Source organism: Talaromyces proteolyticus (assembly GCF_021365285.1).
Source record: "Talaromyces proteolyticus strain PMI_201 chromosome Unknown BGW36scaffold_11, whole genome shotgun sequence".
Taxonomy (NCBI): domain Eukaryota; kingdom Fungi; phylum Ascomycota; class Eurotiomycetes; order Eurotiales; family Trichocomaceae; genus Talaromyces; species Talaromyces proteolyticus.
This window is the reverse complement of record NW_025764287.1, coordinates 1,536,525-1,551,996: the sequence shown is the minus strand read 5'-3', so window position 1 is coordinate 1,551,996 and position 15,472 is coordinate 1,536,525. Positions and strand designations below refer to the sequence as shown.

General features: G+C 43.5%; 4 protein-coding genes and 2 non-coding genes across 6 annotated transcripts; 2 read left to right on the top strand and 4 right to left on the bottom strand.

Annotated features, from left to right (window-relative positions):
- Positions 1-1,267: 1,267 nt before the first annotated feature.
- BGW36DRAFT_410779 (uncharacterized protein) lies at positions 1,268-2,415 on the bottom strand (the record flags this gene model as incomplete). The annotated part of the gene is made up of 5 exons (XM_046219156.1): positions 2,305-2,415; positions 2,167-2,225; positions 2,022-2,091; positions 1,778-1,948; positions 1,268-1,692 (listed from the first exon to the last, which is right to left on the bottom strand). The coding sequence occupies exons 1-5, from the start codon at positions 2,357-2,359 to the stop codon at positions 1,268-1,270; spliced, it is 780 nt and encodes a 259-aa protein (XP_046068344.1). The 5' UTR covers positions 2,360-2,415.
- A 3,341-nt stretch (positions 2,416-5,756) lies between these two features.
- Positions 5,757-7,996, top strand: BGW36DRAFT_400377 (glutaminase GtaA; the record flags this gene model as incomplete). Its single annotated transcript, XM_046218628.1, has 4 exons — positions 5,757-5,953; positions 6,005-6,300; positions 6,352-7,719; positions 7,776-7,996. The coding sequence occupies 4 exons, from the start codon at positions 5,757-5,759 to the stop codon at positions 7,994-7,996; spliced, it is 2,082 nt and encodes a 693-aa protein (XP_046068343.1).
- A 1,552-nt stretch (positions 7,997-9,548) lies between these two features.
- On the bottom strand, positions 9,549-9,632 carry BGW36DRAFT_t65. Its single transcript has one exon. It is a non-coding gene; the product is annotated as a tRNA-Thr (tRNA).
- A 231-nt stretch (positions 9,633-9,863) lies between these two features.
- BGW36DRAFT_t64 lies at positions 9,864-9,947 on the bottom strand. Its single transcript has one exon. It is a non-coding gene; the product is annotated as a tRNA-Thr (tRNA).
- Positions 9,948-11,130: 1,183 nt separating this feature from the next.
- Positions 11,131-12,536, bottom strand: BGW36DRAFT_304164 (uncharacterized protein; the record flags this gene model as incomplete). Its single annotated transcript, XM_046211941.1, has 3 exons — positions 11,131-11,728; positions 11,779-12,172; positions 12,233-12,536. The coding sequence occupies 3 exons, from the start codon at positions 12,534-12,536 to the stop codon at positions 11,131-11,133; spliced, it is 1,296 nt and encodes a 431-aa protein (XP_046068342.1).
- A 420-nt stretch (positions 12,537-12,956) lies between these two features.
- BGW36DRAFT_400375 (putative alcohol dehydrogenase) lies at positions 12,957-14,076 on the top strand (the record flags this gene model as incomplete). Its single annotated transcript, XM_046218627.1, has 2 exons — positions 12,957-13,124; positions 13,177-14,076. 2 exons carry the CDS (start codon positions 12,957-12,959, stop codon positions 14,074-14,076), a joined length of 1,068 nt encoding a protein of 355 aa, XP_046068341.1.
- Between the last annotated feature and the right edge of the window lie 1,396 nt (positions 14,077-15,472).

Sequence of the window (15,472 nt, the reverse complement as noted above, 5' to 3'; positions counted from 1 at the left end):
CTCCAATTGGCGGTCATGCCCTGAGCCTAAGTACTACTAAGTTCTACTACGCACTGGCATCAAGTACCAAGCAAGTAGTAGTACCACCCAATTACCACACTTAGTACCAATATCATGCGCTAATATAGCCCTAGCTCTCAGCCTGTTCGTGAGAACCTGCTGATCGCCCGCCTGCCTGAGTGATGGTTGGTTGCGCATGCATGGATGTGCTGTTGATATCATCTGACACGGTCTCGATTCTTTTCTATACTTTGTGTGTTGGGAAGGTCAGATTAGGTGCTCACAGTCAAGTGGTAACTTGTGGCACCACCCAAACCTTGTCCTGTTATCTGATCGTAGAAGTAATTGAGTCTGGGAGCCATTGCGACCGCTCTATGACGAACTCCTCTGTTAGCCGAGGCCTAAAATATTAATATTCAGGTGTTAGCTCTTGTTAGTAGTTATTTAGTAGTTAACTAGTTAGTTACCAAGGTGGAGTACTCTGTACACCCCACACTTGCGCGCAACGAGGCGCATGTTGTGGAGAGCGGTGATCCCAATCTTGAGATAATTGTGATTTTCGTGCGTTGGCGAACTATTTGGTTAGATTTCTTGGAAGTTGGTTAGTGCTAGCAAAGTTACAAGCACGTCAAGAGATGGACTCTCGAGCCGGCTACGGGAATTATTTGCGGGGAGACCAGCAGTCAATGCAGACTAAAGTGGATAATAAAATTAAATACTAACATGCATTTCGATTTGCTGGTTTATTGGGTTTGTTTGTTCCCACTGTTTACCAGCCTAAATCTTTCCGGCATAAAGATTCTCAATGAACCATGTATCATGGACTTTGTGTGTTGTTCTAAATTAGATTCATTCTCGGATTGAAATACTTGGTCACACATGTGACCAACTTTTGAAGAATTTAATTCATTTCCTCCAGTGTAATCAGCCTTCAGTCCATTCGAGAATAGATTGGACATTTTGGTACGCAATTTGCTCTACGTGAATTGAGTAGCACTTGTACGTCGTTGAACCGTATACTAGTAATCCACTTAAGAGTACAGCTTTTTATTAGAGCTAAATGTTGATCAGTCGGTTACTCCTTCGTAAACTTGAATTATCAGTACTCAGCTGCTTTAATAGCATTTGAAGACGATTAATAGAGATGTTATGTTGGAATACGAAGTTCCCTTCCAACAAACAAACAATAGGACCTAGATGAAGAGTGGTTACTGAAAAACGTATTTGTCCATTCCTATTCAGATACTATATCAGTTAACAGCAAACTTCACTGTGACGTGTAAATATTTCGAATATGAGCTCTCAAATCTACCAAAGAGATCGGAATGTCCTTGGTCTGGATGGCTGGATCAAAAACATTACCGCCATTCCTCTCCAACAAGTATATTACAGGCGCCTTTTTCTCATCTGCTTCTATGTGCTTGATGTGGAGGTTTTTTCCTGACGCTTCTTGTATTATCTGAGCTATGTCATCTCCAGAAAGCCATTCATTCGCAATTGCAAGCCATACATCCTTGTACTCCTTCGGGTGTTTAAAGGTGTACGCCAGAATGCGACCGAGATCATGGCGGAAGACAAACGGATACCGTGTTTTACCATTCCCAGAAACATTAATTACTGATGAATCGGTCGATAGGGAAGCAACAGCAGGGATCACTGCATCGAAGAAGCCAGTGATGATTGCGGTCCATCCTGTATTATATTATAATCCATATCTTAGTCACACCATTTCGAAAAAAGCAAGAAAACAATAACAGAATAATAAAAGAAAGCTTACCATCAGGAAACCTAGCCGCCTTGACAGCCTCGAACACTTGCTTCTTTGGCTTGAAGAAGTCCAGGTCGGAAGCTCGGTGGTCAACTCCATATTCGCTGGGGACGAAGCGTTTGACGCCGTCTTTCTTTGCCTTTTCTATAAGTGAAAGCTGGTCATTCAACCCAGACACCCCTGTATTTAGACGTCAATCTCAATTCAGCATATCTATATCAATGAGTATGTAAGGGTATCCAACTCGACTAACCGACGGTGCAAACAATAACGTCGAATCCAACTAGACTTCCCACTTCCTGTGTTGGGATGCCCGCAACCGTCTTTCATAAAGTCAGCAATGTGCTGGGTATGCTAGAAAATTCACATATAAAATAAAGCGACAGAGGAAAACTTGCCGTCTTTTGGCGAGAGAACGGAACAATGTCAAAGCCTTCTTCCACAAATGCACGAGTAACTAAATAGACTCGGTAGAATTCAGAACACTAGAACATATTTTTCTTATTTAGTTCAGGGCTCATGAAATGGAGACATACGCTCTTGGCCTAAACGGCCTGTGGCACCAAAAACACCAATCTTCTGGTAAGCCATTCAAGCAAGCAGTACAGGCGATAACAGTTTTACGGATTTAATTAAATTGAGATTGTATATGAATACTGAAATAAAATAAAACTATTGCACATATATGGAATCAAGCAGCGGTATTTATACATCAAGCCTTAAGAATACATCAACAATATATTGCCAATTTCGTGCCCGTTTGCTCGGTTTGATCAGTTTGGCAGGTTTGATATGTTTGAATAGTTTGCGGGGTTGGATTTTGGGTTTGTAATTTAAAAAAACCGAAATTGCATGAAATCTTGTCTCTTGCACTGTAATTTGAAATGGAACTGTAATAATTGGACCCCATTGTGAATCGATTACTGTGTGTAACAAGTATGTGTTTACCACACTAGTAAGGTAAAATACAAGGACTACTATATCCACCCTAGTCTTATAAGTAGTGTCTCTGCAGGGTTTGGATTAAACAAGGAGAGAGTGAAAAAGATGAAGGAGGTTTCGAATCCGTCTATAGCACTTTATCTTTTATCAAGAGGTAGTATTAATATTGCATTAATTGATGCACCGTCCACATCTGCATGTTCTCCGGCATGACGTCGACCAACATCTTCACCGATCGGGATCAACGAAAACATTCATACTGCTTGCATGTTGCTTGCATCTGCATGGCATATCTTGCAGCCACATTGAAAGTACGGACACGTCAGAGACAACTGTGCCAGAATTCGAACCTTCTTCGTTCAAATTTCGAACTAATATGAATCAAGGTATTGATGAGATTGTCGAATTCCTTTTTCTCTTAGGAACGATACGTAAAGTGGGTGTAGAAAATTGTTCAAATGGCGGTAAATAGAAGAGATATGGAGAAAAGTTGAAATTCCTTGCAGCCAGCGTATATACGACTGTTTTTACTAATTTTTCAATTGAAAGAGATGCGGGGAGCGGTCTAAGGCTATTGGTTGGTTTATGATGTTTCTATGAATGAATTGTGCAGGCGATCATCATCATTTTATTTATTTTAAATTCTCCCTGTCAAGCTCAAAGAGCCATGATCATGTATAGTATACAGTGCCTCAGGTCTCTTTCGCGGGTCTACCCTAAAAGGAAAGAAGGGTAAACTCTGCCGTTCTTTTGGGGACGATTAATAGGGTTTTCGTGGATTCAAGTATCATTGTGTTCACACCAATATCCACGGCTAGGCCGCTCTAGACGGACAAAGCCGTGAAACATACTCGCTGACCGATCACGCGCCTGAAACTACTCGTGTGTGCCGAAATAATTGAACATCTGATGTAACCTGAGAGGCCGAGGTGCATGCCAGATTTAGAATTGACCTAGTCAGAATAATAGCAATAATAACAGACTTAAGACTAAGAGCAAGTCGCGCGTTCCAGAGAAGAAATATGCTAATCGAGTAAAGTGGCTGACAACACCAGGGGCCTATATTAAGGTGTACCTGCTGCCGGTGGCGTTGACGGTGAGTTTTAAGCTGCCGCCACCTACGAGCCATTAATAGTCTAACTGCCGTCCAACTATATGCTCTTCGCATGGCCATGCTAAACAGAGTGGCCTCGGACATGCAACATGCAACATGCAGCCGGAAGAAGGGATTAACAGTACTACGGTGGGTGGTCTATTGGCAACTCGCGAAGTCCAACATTGAACTGTCTGATTCTCACTGAACAAAGAACCAAGAGATGATTATGTTCGACTGATATTCTATCCTGCGTTCTAATTTGTTACATTTTGATTTATTCTGATGTTCTTCTGTTATCATTGGCACTTTTCCGAGTGTAAGGCTGTAAGCGATTATTTGATTGGACTAGAATAACTAATATTAGAAAAAGGGAGCACACTCCATTTAGTGATTCATTAGCTGGTCAGCATCCTCCTGCTAGTGCCTGGCTCCAGCATTAAAAAAATGCCCGGGCTAACCGCAAAGTACCTAGCTTGGCCCCCATTAAGCCGTCGTTTAGCAGCGTCGAATGTCCCCCAAGGAGTTTTTCCAGGTTTTCCACTCATTATGCATGTTGGCGTTATGTGGCTCATCGTTGGCTTTAGATTTTATAATATGGTGATATATGTTGCTAACTATTTATGCTCGCGTACTCACTGCGGAGTTCGAAGTCGCTGTTCTTATGATCCTTTACGCGCGTCTGTGTTGATGGAGTCGAAATTCGCAGGCGATTATTCCGGCGGCGTCATGCAGCATTATGTATGGATATGTATGGCCTCGTATGGCCCTTAATGAATGGCGATTTAGCGGCATTCGAGGTGCCATCAGAGCCGGCCTGGATCTCCGTAATCATGGACCCCAAGTCAATCTGGGAAATTAACCAGTCATAAAACAGTATGGATACATGTAACCAGGACTATTCTAACAGTAGTCTTAAGGCGAAAACACAGTTCGGCCCGGAAGATGCCAGCGTAGGATCGCCGCCTCACGCGTGGGGATGTTTCCATTTCTATTCTTACACATCTACCATCACCATCACCATCAAAAATCTTGGATACTACTACCTTTAATTGCAGCGAGTATTGTTCTTCTACGGAGTTACGCCGTAAGAACATTACACACCCACTTATGTACTCGAGTCAACAGCATTACTCCCCACCCCCTTGCTTGCTCAATCCAGGTGCTCAGCATGCCGATCTCCTGCCTAATACCACCCCATCTCGCCTCAGTCCAGAATCCTGGGCTCGTACCGACCCTGTTACGTCCTGACCGCTAATCGTACGGTACATGCAACTTACATCAGGAACGCTATGTTCAGCATTCATGAAGCTTGTCATGGATAGTGCCAACATTTCATCCACCAACGGGCCTGGCGGTGATCCCGCCTGTGCTTCCGCGACAAAGGCCCCCTCTATATAAAGCATGACCCATGGCCGCCAATGTTCGAGGACTTTCTTTTTTTGTTCTTCGATTTCGATTCAGCCCTTTGTGTCGCGTTTGATCGACTTTCTTCCTTTGGTCTGGTCTAGTAAGTACCCTACCTTGCAACCCCGCTGGTCTTGGATGTTGGTTGTTGGCCTGCGAGGCTGTGACCAGTCAGCCCAGCTATATTTTACAGCGACAACGTGGCGAGCACAAAGCCACATTCCATTCCGAATGCTGACGCCGGAGCCTATAGTAAATTTTATTGACCGACTTCCCGGGCCCTGTTAAGGTATCTTGACCCTCCCCTCATTCCTGTTCATTCCCCATTTTGCTGGAAAGAAGAGATCGTGAATCTGGGCCTCATCTGCCCAAGAATGCCTAGAACGCATTTTGGGGAGTGTACTTTTTGGGTGGAGAAGAAGCGATGTTGATTACAGTAATCAGTCTACCAAATTGTTAATCTGTGTCTAACTTAAATCTCTGTTGTAGGCTCATCGTCTTAGGCCTATACTTTCATTTATTGTCTCTCCTTATACAATATTCATCATGACGCCTATCGTCATCCTCTCGCTCTTACTCTCCTTATTACCCTCTTCCATCCGAGCGGCCTCTACCTTTTCCCCGGCTCGCCCACCTGCCCAGCCTCTAGCGGTCAAGTCTCCCTACCTGAGCGCCTGGCAAGAAGCTGGTAGCGATGGTGGTAACGGTGGTTACCTAGCTGGTCAATGGCCAACCTTCTGGGCGTGAGTATTGCCATTCTAGGTAAAAACGGAGCTTGGACTAACGCGTCTTAGTGGTGCCACTCTCGGATGGACTGGTCTGATCAATGTTGACGGATCCTCTTACTGCTGGATGGGAGCTCCTCTGCACTTCAACACTGTCGACCAGGTTTCATACAACTACACTAGCTCTTCTAGCACCTATGTTCTTTCTGTTGATGGCAAAGTGCAAATCACTGCCACTTTCACCTCTCCTATTACTCCCGATGACTTCAAGCGCCAGTCTTTGATTTTCTCATACCTCAACGTTGACGTCGTTTCCTTGGATGGAAGCGAACATGATGTTCAACTTTACTCCGATATCTCTGCTGGTATATTATTTTTTCCTGACCCGGTGGAAGCAAGTTGCTAATTCATTTTAGAATGGGTTTCCGGTGACCGTGGCCAAGTTGCCCAGTGGGAATACGGCACCAACGACAGCGTTGCTTACCACAAGGTCTACCGCCAGAACCAGGGCAACTTCCAGGAAGTCAATGATCAGACCGAATACGGTAACTGGTGGTACTCGACCACGACCGACAAGGGGTACACCTACCAGTCCGGTATTGACGTTGACGTTCGTGCCCAGTTTGGCAACCATAGCACTCTCACCAACGCCGCCGACACCAACTACCGTGCTATCAATAGTGACTGGCCTGTCTTTGCCCACTCTTTCGACCTCGGCTCTGTCGGTACTACTTCTACTAGCCGCCTCTTCACCGTCGGTCTTACCCAGCAGGATGCCATTCAATTCCTCGGTGCTGATGGCGTTGTTCCTCTTCCTTCTCTCTGGACTCAATACTTCCCCGACGAGGTCTCTGCTGTCGTTTTCGTCCAAGGTGACTACGCAACTGCTAGCTCTTTGACTGCCAAGCTCGATGCTAAGGTCCAGTCTGATGCCGCCGCTGTCAGCGATGACTACGCTACTCTCGCTACCCTTTCTCTTCGACAGGCCTTTGGTGGCGTCCAGCTCGTCGGAACCAACGACACCCAGTACCTCTTCCTCAAGGAAATTTCTTCCGACGGTAATATCCAGACCGTTGATGTTATTTTCCCCGCCCACCCCGCCTACGTCTACACCAACCCTCTCTTGATGAAGTTGTTGCTAGAACCCTTGTTCGTCAACCAGGAAGCTGGCCAATACCCCAACAGCTGGTCGATGCACGATCTCGGTTCTCACTACCCCAACGCCACCGGCCACACTGACGGCAAAGATGAGCAAATGCCTCTAGAAGAGTGTGGTGACATGCTTATCATGGCTTTGGAATACTACCTTGCTGCCAACGACACTGACTTCCTCACCAAGCACTACAAGCTCCTCGACCAGTGGACTCAGTTCCTCATCCAGGAGGCACTGTACCCCTCCAACCAGATCTCCACTGACGATTTCGCCGGTCCTTTGGTCAACCAGACCAACCTTGCCCTCAAGGGTATGATCGGTATCAAAGCCATGTCCGTTATCGCCAACGTCACTGGTAACAACGCCTCTGCGTCAAACTACAGCTCCATTGCCACCGATTACATCACCCAGTGGCAGACTCTTGGCTTCAATACCCAAGCCAGCCCTGCTCATGCCAAGTTGAACTACAACAACGATAGCAGCTGGGGTCTTTTGTACAACTTGTACGGCGACAAGGCTCTCGGACTGGACCTTGTTCCTCAATCCGTTTACGACACTCAGAGCACCTTCTACCTGACGGTCAACGACACTTATGGTGTCCCATTGGACACTCGCCACAGCTACACCAAGGGTACGTTCACTGATCTCCAACAAATATTTAAAAGAATACACACTAACGAATAACAGGTGACTGGGAATCTTGGGTTGCCGCCGTCTGCTCCGACGAAGTCTCCGAAATGCTGTTCAGCGAACTCGCCAAATGGATTAACGTCACACCTACCAACCGCCCTCTTACCGACTGGTACGACACCGTCAGCGGTGACTACAACGGAGGCCCCTTCATTAACCGTCCAGTCATGGGTGGTGTTTTCGCCAAGCTTGTGCTTGACATGGGTCTTCACCCATAAGTTCGTTTCTAGTGCTTCCAAATTCCAAATATGGAAGACCTTGTATATAATCATTAGTTGGTACAAAGTTGTTGAGCTTTGTCTTGTAAATTGGTCGGATAAACTATCACGCATGCATTTTACATATCAAATGTTTAAAATACTATTTTCAAATATTGCTTCTATTAACATAAGAATCACGAATTGTATCCCCATCTAATTTGAGCCCGGAATCTCGAATCAGTATTCATATCCACTCACCCAATCATATCAATAAGATAATAGCCCGGCACATACCACAAACCAGCAAACTAATTGGTCCACCAATTTCGTGGAGTTCAAATATTTGTTCCTAATCAGGTATCTAGTCATCCGATCCGGCGCTGTTCCGTGGGGACTCGGGGAGTATATGCAGGGTGCCTGTCGATCACTGAATACTTACAGGAGAATGGTACCTTGTATCAACATAGCAATAATACCTATACACCAATTGAGGTTCTAGCGAGCTAGTCTTAGCTTCTTTTTGGTGTTTTGGTGTGCTTGGAAGGAATTGCGCATGGACGAGGGATTGGTTAGTTTACGGTTGCTATTTTTTTTAATGAGATTACCGCATAGGTGATGGCAGCGGGCCCTTATCTCTACTTTACACTTATATAAATATCAAAACTGATGGTTTTTCGTATCAAGCAACACTTTTATGCCATCTTGCTTAATATCAATTGATACAATGAATAAACTGATAAATACTCTTTGAACTACGGATATTATTATCGATAGGTAGAGTTCTTAAAGGAATCATCGCGGCTGCATTCCGAAATGCTCATTCATAATAGATAAATTACTCAGTGAATCCTTAGTTGAGGTATTTCTGATATATAGGCATTCCATATACCGCTTTTATTATGAGAAGGCCTGACTGACCTTAATTAGATGAGGGCTTAATTTCGCATCCGGATTCAAACCTTTTCTCTCAAAACTATCTAATCAACTGTCAGTTATCCACATTCGCTTATATTACAGTCTCTACATTCTACACTTCTACATACTTTTTGGGCCTTGGTCTTTATCCCCTCTTATGAACAAGCATGAAATTCATTGGCAGAAGAGGAGTGAGCCTATGTTGCAATGTACCTCAGCCAGTTAACCAACTCAACAAAATTTTGAAAGGTCGTTTGGAGCAGTGGTAGCTCACTGCCCTCCTAATCTCCGAATGCGATTTACGCTAGGCAAGGAAGGGTCAAGGATCCATTAATAATCGATATCCTTTGCCTTTTGTTTCAAGATCCGGGTTGTTTAATTATAACGATGCGCTGTAAATATAAACTCTCTGTAATCTCTCTCAGAGTTAAAAGACAATCGTCCTAGGCTCTCAACGGATACCACAGACGCGCGTAGGCCGTACACTAAAACGCGAGGCAAGTTTCACAATTGCTGATCAATACGACGGATTAACCATGCGTACATACATACATACACACATGGATGACGAACCTGTCTTTGACAGAAAGAAATTGCTAATTAAAAAGCGCTGTGCAAAAAGCAAGCAGTAATTTTTACTGCTTGAAAAAAAGCATGCGCCCAAAGAGAATCGAACTCTTCACCTTGTCATTACCCAGTAATTTACTAGTGACACATCATACCACTAGACCATGGGCGCATGAAATATTTCGCATAAAATAGACCTTAAAGCAAATTTGGTCAGTGGACATCCAGATCTCGGCATTATATCGTCTTCCGATTGGCCGGTTTGCTCTCCGTCCCGTACATAATCCTTGGCACTGACAGGAAAAAAATACAACAAATCGCAAATTTGCTATGTCAAAACTGCTGTATAAAGCAAAATCAAACAGTGACTAATTTAAACAAAATATGCAATTAAAAAAAAATATGCGCCCAAAGAGAATCGAACTCTTCACCTTGTCATTACCTAGTAATTTACTAGTGACACATCATACCACTAGACCATGGGCGCTCGAAATCATTTTTGATAAAAAAGCATTAAGAGATAGTATACTATTTAGCTCAACAAACATCCAGATCTTAGCATTATATCGACTTCTCATTGCTAGCTCTACGTCTGACAGTCAGCCACAAATTTTTATCAGTGCCAATTGGTGTACAACTGCTATTCTCTATACTATATGCTGTTCCAGTGAGCTAATTCTTCTTACAAATCAAAGAAAGAGGATGGGGGTAAACTCAACACTCCTTAAGATCATTAATGGTTTGTAACAATATTATTACATATTATATACATATGTAGGTACATCCAGTAAATAATTCGTCAACTGGATTAGAGGTAAATAAACTTCCGTACGCCTTGTTTTTAAATATGTATGCATTTAGATATTTAGTACTCCAGATGTTGTCGTCAGATATCCACTATCTTAATACTCAAGCATCACAGGCAGGGAATAAATGTCGAAAACAATGCAACCTTGCAAGCACTACACGGTTTAGTTTCGTCCATTTTGTTGTTCATTTCAAATCTAGAAATCAACTCGCCCCAATTTCTTCAATAATACTTAGCAAGCAGACATTCTAACCTATTATATCAGACTTTAGTCGATCCAACTAATTGAATACCGAATTTAAATTCCCTAACGAAAGTTAGATAACAGGTGATGAATTTTGTCCCGGTGAAAACCGAGGCTAGCATTGAGTCAAGACTTAAAAACATATTCAGTATGAAATACACATAATTGACAGTTTGTTGTAGAATTCGACAATGCTACTGTAAAGACAAAAGATCGCTATGGTGTTCCAACACTTGAATCCTATTAGACGATATATACGCACGGGAATTGGTTCTTTTGTGGTAGGATTTGGAGGGAATGTTTAATAACCTATGATACGGCATAATATAGATTTATTGTTCATTATTATTAATGAATGATTGGCTGTAACTTTTAAATATGAATAATGTTTATTCCATGATCGATAGGCCCTTCTCATTCCTCGGCTTTATGTTTAAGAATGTATGTATTAACAATGTGGCGTTGTGGATTTTCCCCTTGATACGGGTATTTGTAAAACGATCTGGAGTCTTGTTGAATAATTGTAATTAATGTTCGATCAGTATGCCTTGTTTCCGTGCAGTATACCTTTCTGTTGAAATGGTATGTCTTCAAATATGAGGGCCATTGAAAAATTATTTATTCCGCGAACTCGCTACTGAGTATTCTGAACCATGTCGCCATATGTCTATCAGCCTTCATACCCATCTCCAACACTTCAAAAGGGTCGTTCCATCCACGCGATCGCATCGCTCGGGCTGCATTTGTCAATTTATTCACAAACCATGTCCTAGTGCTTGTACCGCTTTTGGCAGCGATTGCCCCAATGATAAGTTGACAAGACGTGAGATCCATATATGGACAGGGTTTAACTAGCCATTTCTCTAGAGTTTCTTTCAATTTCTCAGCAAGTATATTGAGATTATTGGACTGTGATCCTTGTTGTAGCGGCCAGAGAAGGTAGATAATTAGTTCGATGGTTTGTGCGGTGGCCCAAACAAACTCATTATGATTTTTCTTTAGTAGAGCTTGCACCTTATTATGCAAGTTCGCTATTGACGCATCGATCTCGTATTCGGAATCCGGTTGATGACTGTCGATAGACCTTTTAAGTGCGATAAGATCTTCAGGTATAGATGCTACTTGTACTATTGCCGGGCAGGCATCGTTGCCTAAAGCATCAATTATCTTCTTATGATATATCCGTGGAAAATCGAAGATATAGTTGGTAACATCCCTAGCCGCACAATCAGCCGAGTTCTCCAGGAAGGAATGGTCTGTGCTCACAGGACTAGAAGATCATAAAACCATGCTGGCATATTGATACCTTTAGCACGTCTGTCTTGTATGATTTGTACCAGACCATCTATATGGATACCCCAAGTGAGGCTTGAATGCATTAGACGCTCCGCGAATGCCATTGTAAGAACTGTCCCTAGAAACCCATCTGTCTGGGTCTCTCTTGAACCTATTCGTCGAATTATAAATTCGAGTGCTCTAGATGAGTACAAATCTGCTTGCAACTGCCATGATGGCTGCGGCGACCAGTGTCGTGCACCCACAGCCATAGATGCTTCGATCAGCGCGGGGTCTGAGACGATAAACTCAACCCACGCGGCTTCGTGGGGGTTACCAGGTGGGTTTACGCAGCTCAGAAGAATAAGTCCGTGGATTTCATGGTCTGATTAATTAATTAGCCATACATATAGTCACAAGCTAGTTAGATTTGGAGGATATGTACGTGAGGTATTATTCTGACTTGGTGTTGTAAAAAACTTGCCAAACAGCGAAGACGCTATAGCTCTGTCATCTGACTTGGACGATGTTGTAAATTTGCTCTTTATTAATATTCCCCTATACCTGTCCAACTCCTTCTTAGGTTTACTTGCTTTTGCTGTACCTTTAGGAGTTGTAGACGTAATCAGCCGCTGTCGTCTTTTTGCAAAATTGGACTTGGTGATATGTCCCCTCATTTGTTTTGCCGCTTGCGGCGAGAGATTCGGAGTGTTGGTTGTGTTTAAAAATATGAAGCTTGGTCCATCCATATTGATTTTCTTTAAACAGAAAATCAATTTCGAGGTTGAGTGAATAATATTGGAGAGGTTGAAAAAGATGACCCGAGCCAGCCGGGATGACAAATAAAGATGGGCGGGGCCTCTGTATCGAACAGAGAATTTCTATTGGTGAACGTGCCCTAAGCTATCTACATCAGGCTAGAACCCTAATCTGATTTTCCTAATAAGGAAATAGAGGTTAAGCGTGAATGTGGAGGGTGAGTGGCGATGGAGTCTACAAGCCTATATCTGATTTTCTAAACTTGGAAAATAGTAAAATAAAAATAAGCATTGCTCTGTTTCAAAGGATATTTAAGTAGAGATGTAGTCGCAGAGGTTAAACTCTAGAAATCCGACTTTTCTCTAAAGCAGCACACAGATTTATAACTATACTCTCTCTAGAAAAGAAACATGGCTAGGCAATGGGTTTTGAATAGCCAAGAAGGCTTTGAGGTATCGCTAGAATATCAGCAATATGATATTGTGCCATCTCCTAACAAACTAGCCCCTCATGAGGTCCTAGTTAAGTTGCGCGCTGCCAGTCTCAACTATCGTGAACTTATTATTGCTGGTCCGATGGTTCGTATATATGGAATAACAGCACAGAAAGCCTTTCTAATACTATTTTTAGGGCCTCAATGGACCGATAACCCCACCTGTCGTTCCAGGATGTGATGGTGCGGGTATCGTGGAGGCAGTTGGCTCGTCTGTCCAGGACTTTCGGCCCGGAGATCGTGTTGTTACGCACGCCGATCCAAAAGCCGCTGAGGAGAAAGGAGATAATGCATTCTCTAGTGTTTCCGACGTTCCTTTAATGCTGGGACAAGGAACGGATGGAACCCTGCGATCAAACGGCGTTTTCCCTGAGACAGCTCTTGTCCACGCCCCTAAATCTCTAGATTGGCTACCTGCAGCAACTCTAACTTGTACATGGACAACGGCATGGAATTCACTTTTTGGCCTGAAGGGCAGGGAAGTCGGTCCAGGTACGTGGGTACTCGTTCAGGGCACAGGAGGCGTTAGCATTGCCACATTGCAGCTGGCAGTAGCAGCTGGAGGTACCGTCGTTGCCACGACTTCGACGGAAGAAAAAGCCACTCGTTTGAAGAACCTTGGGGCGGCTAATACAATTAACTACCGCTCGAACGCTGATAACTGGGGCAAGGAAGCCAGGCGATTGACCCCCGAGGGACGTGGTTTCGATATTATCGTTGACATTGGTGGCAATCAAACCTTGCCCCAGTCCCTAGCAGCCGTACAGACGGATGGCGTTATTCTAGTGATTGGAGGAGTTGGAGATACAGCCGAGCCGGTGCCTTTGTTTGCCACTCTTTTGCATACTTGTATTGTTCGCGGCATTCTTGGAGGAAACCGAAGCCAGTTCAAAGAGCTAGTGCGTTATATAGACGAGAAGAAGATTGTTCCTGTGGTGGATGATGTGGTATTTGAGCTGGCAGAGGCCAAAGATGCTTATAGGCGTCTCAAAGACAAGAAACATTTCTCCAAGGTAGTTATTAGGATTGATCACTGAGATTGACTTGACATGTTAGGCAGCTCTATATAGTTATGAATAGGATACTCGTGCCTTTTGGTCCAGTGGAAAAGCAGAGAAGACCACTGCTATAGTATCCTGCAGGATTATGATTGACAGATAAATTCATAATTCGTAGGTCAATATGTATATGTACTATCTAATGCTCTAAATTTACAGTATCTAAAATATGTATTCTAAAATAAACTTGCTTTCACAGTTGGCACAATCTACCACTTATTCAACCAGCTGTCGGCCTATGTTATTAAATCAATTCAGGTAGACGAAAGAATATTTTCCAGCGGCTCTCATCGTCTACAAGCCCATTTTTTTGAACTCTGGAATCTTGATTTTAACGGATATTTGGTGGGAAGAAAATCCAAGGAGGTTCACATTACAGAATTCGAAGGCGAACGACAAGTCACATCGCTCAATGTTATTCCGTGTGAGTTCATCGATACAGAGGACGGCGGAAAAACTCGACGATACCTAGAAGATCTTGGCGCGAAATGGTATGATATGCTGCCGGGACGCCAGGTGTTCTATTCCGGTGAGGTTGGAGGTCCATCAAAACGACAGGTAAATCTTCGCTGTAGAAAACTCCTACATCTTTCTAACGTACAATTAATTGGTAGGTCAAAAGTCGCGTCTACGTTAATTCCGCCGCATATTATGCGCAGAATGAGGATAATGTACTGAATTTATTCAATATTGAAGATGTAGAAGAAGGACTTATAATGTGCTCATGCGAAGATTGTCTTGGGACCGACGAGGTTGAAATGGAGCGACAGCTTGAAAAATGGTTCCGTCTGGCCGAAAAACGGGGCGCAGTCATGCTAATCGATGAGGCGGATGTGTACCTCGAGAGGAGACAAATCACTGACCTCAAGTGGAATAGCCTGGTATCCGGTCAGTTTGCTCAGTGATTTCAAATCTATTTCTACGTTACTGTCTATCTCAGCGAGTACTGAAATTATTACTTCCTTAGTCTTCCTTCGATGTATTGAGTATTATCGAGGCATCTTGTTCCTGACGACCAATCGGGTTGGTCGCTTCGATGATGGTTTTATTTCAAGAATCCATGTTGTAATTCGCTATGAAAATCTGAAAGAAGGCGACCGGAAAGAATTTGGGAACAGTTTTTTGACAAGCTTACAGCTGAACGAGATAATTTCATCGTAACTCGACACGCCAAGTTCTATGTTCTAGAAGACGACGTAATTAGCAAAATAGATTGGAATGGTCGCGAAATCCGCAATGGTGTGTCTTTCAATGTTACTACATCATTTCAAACTCAATGTGCTAAACTCGCCTCTGGCTTTTCAAACTGCTGTTGCGCTCGCAGAATATAGTTTTCCCAGAAGCCGAACAAGACCAAGGATGATGGGCCTACCTT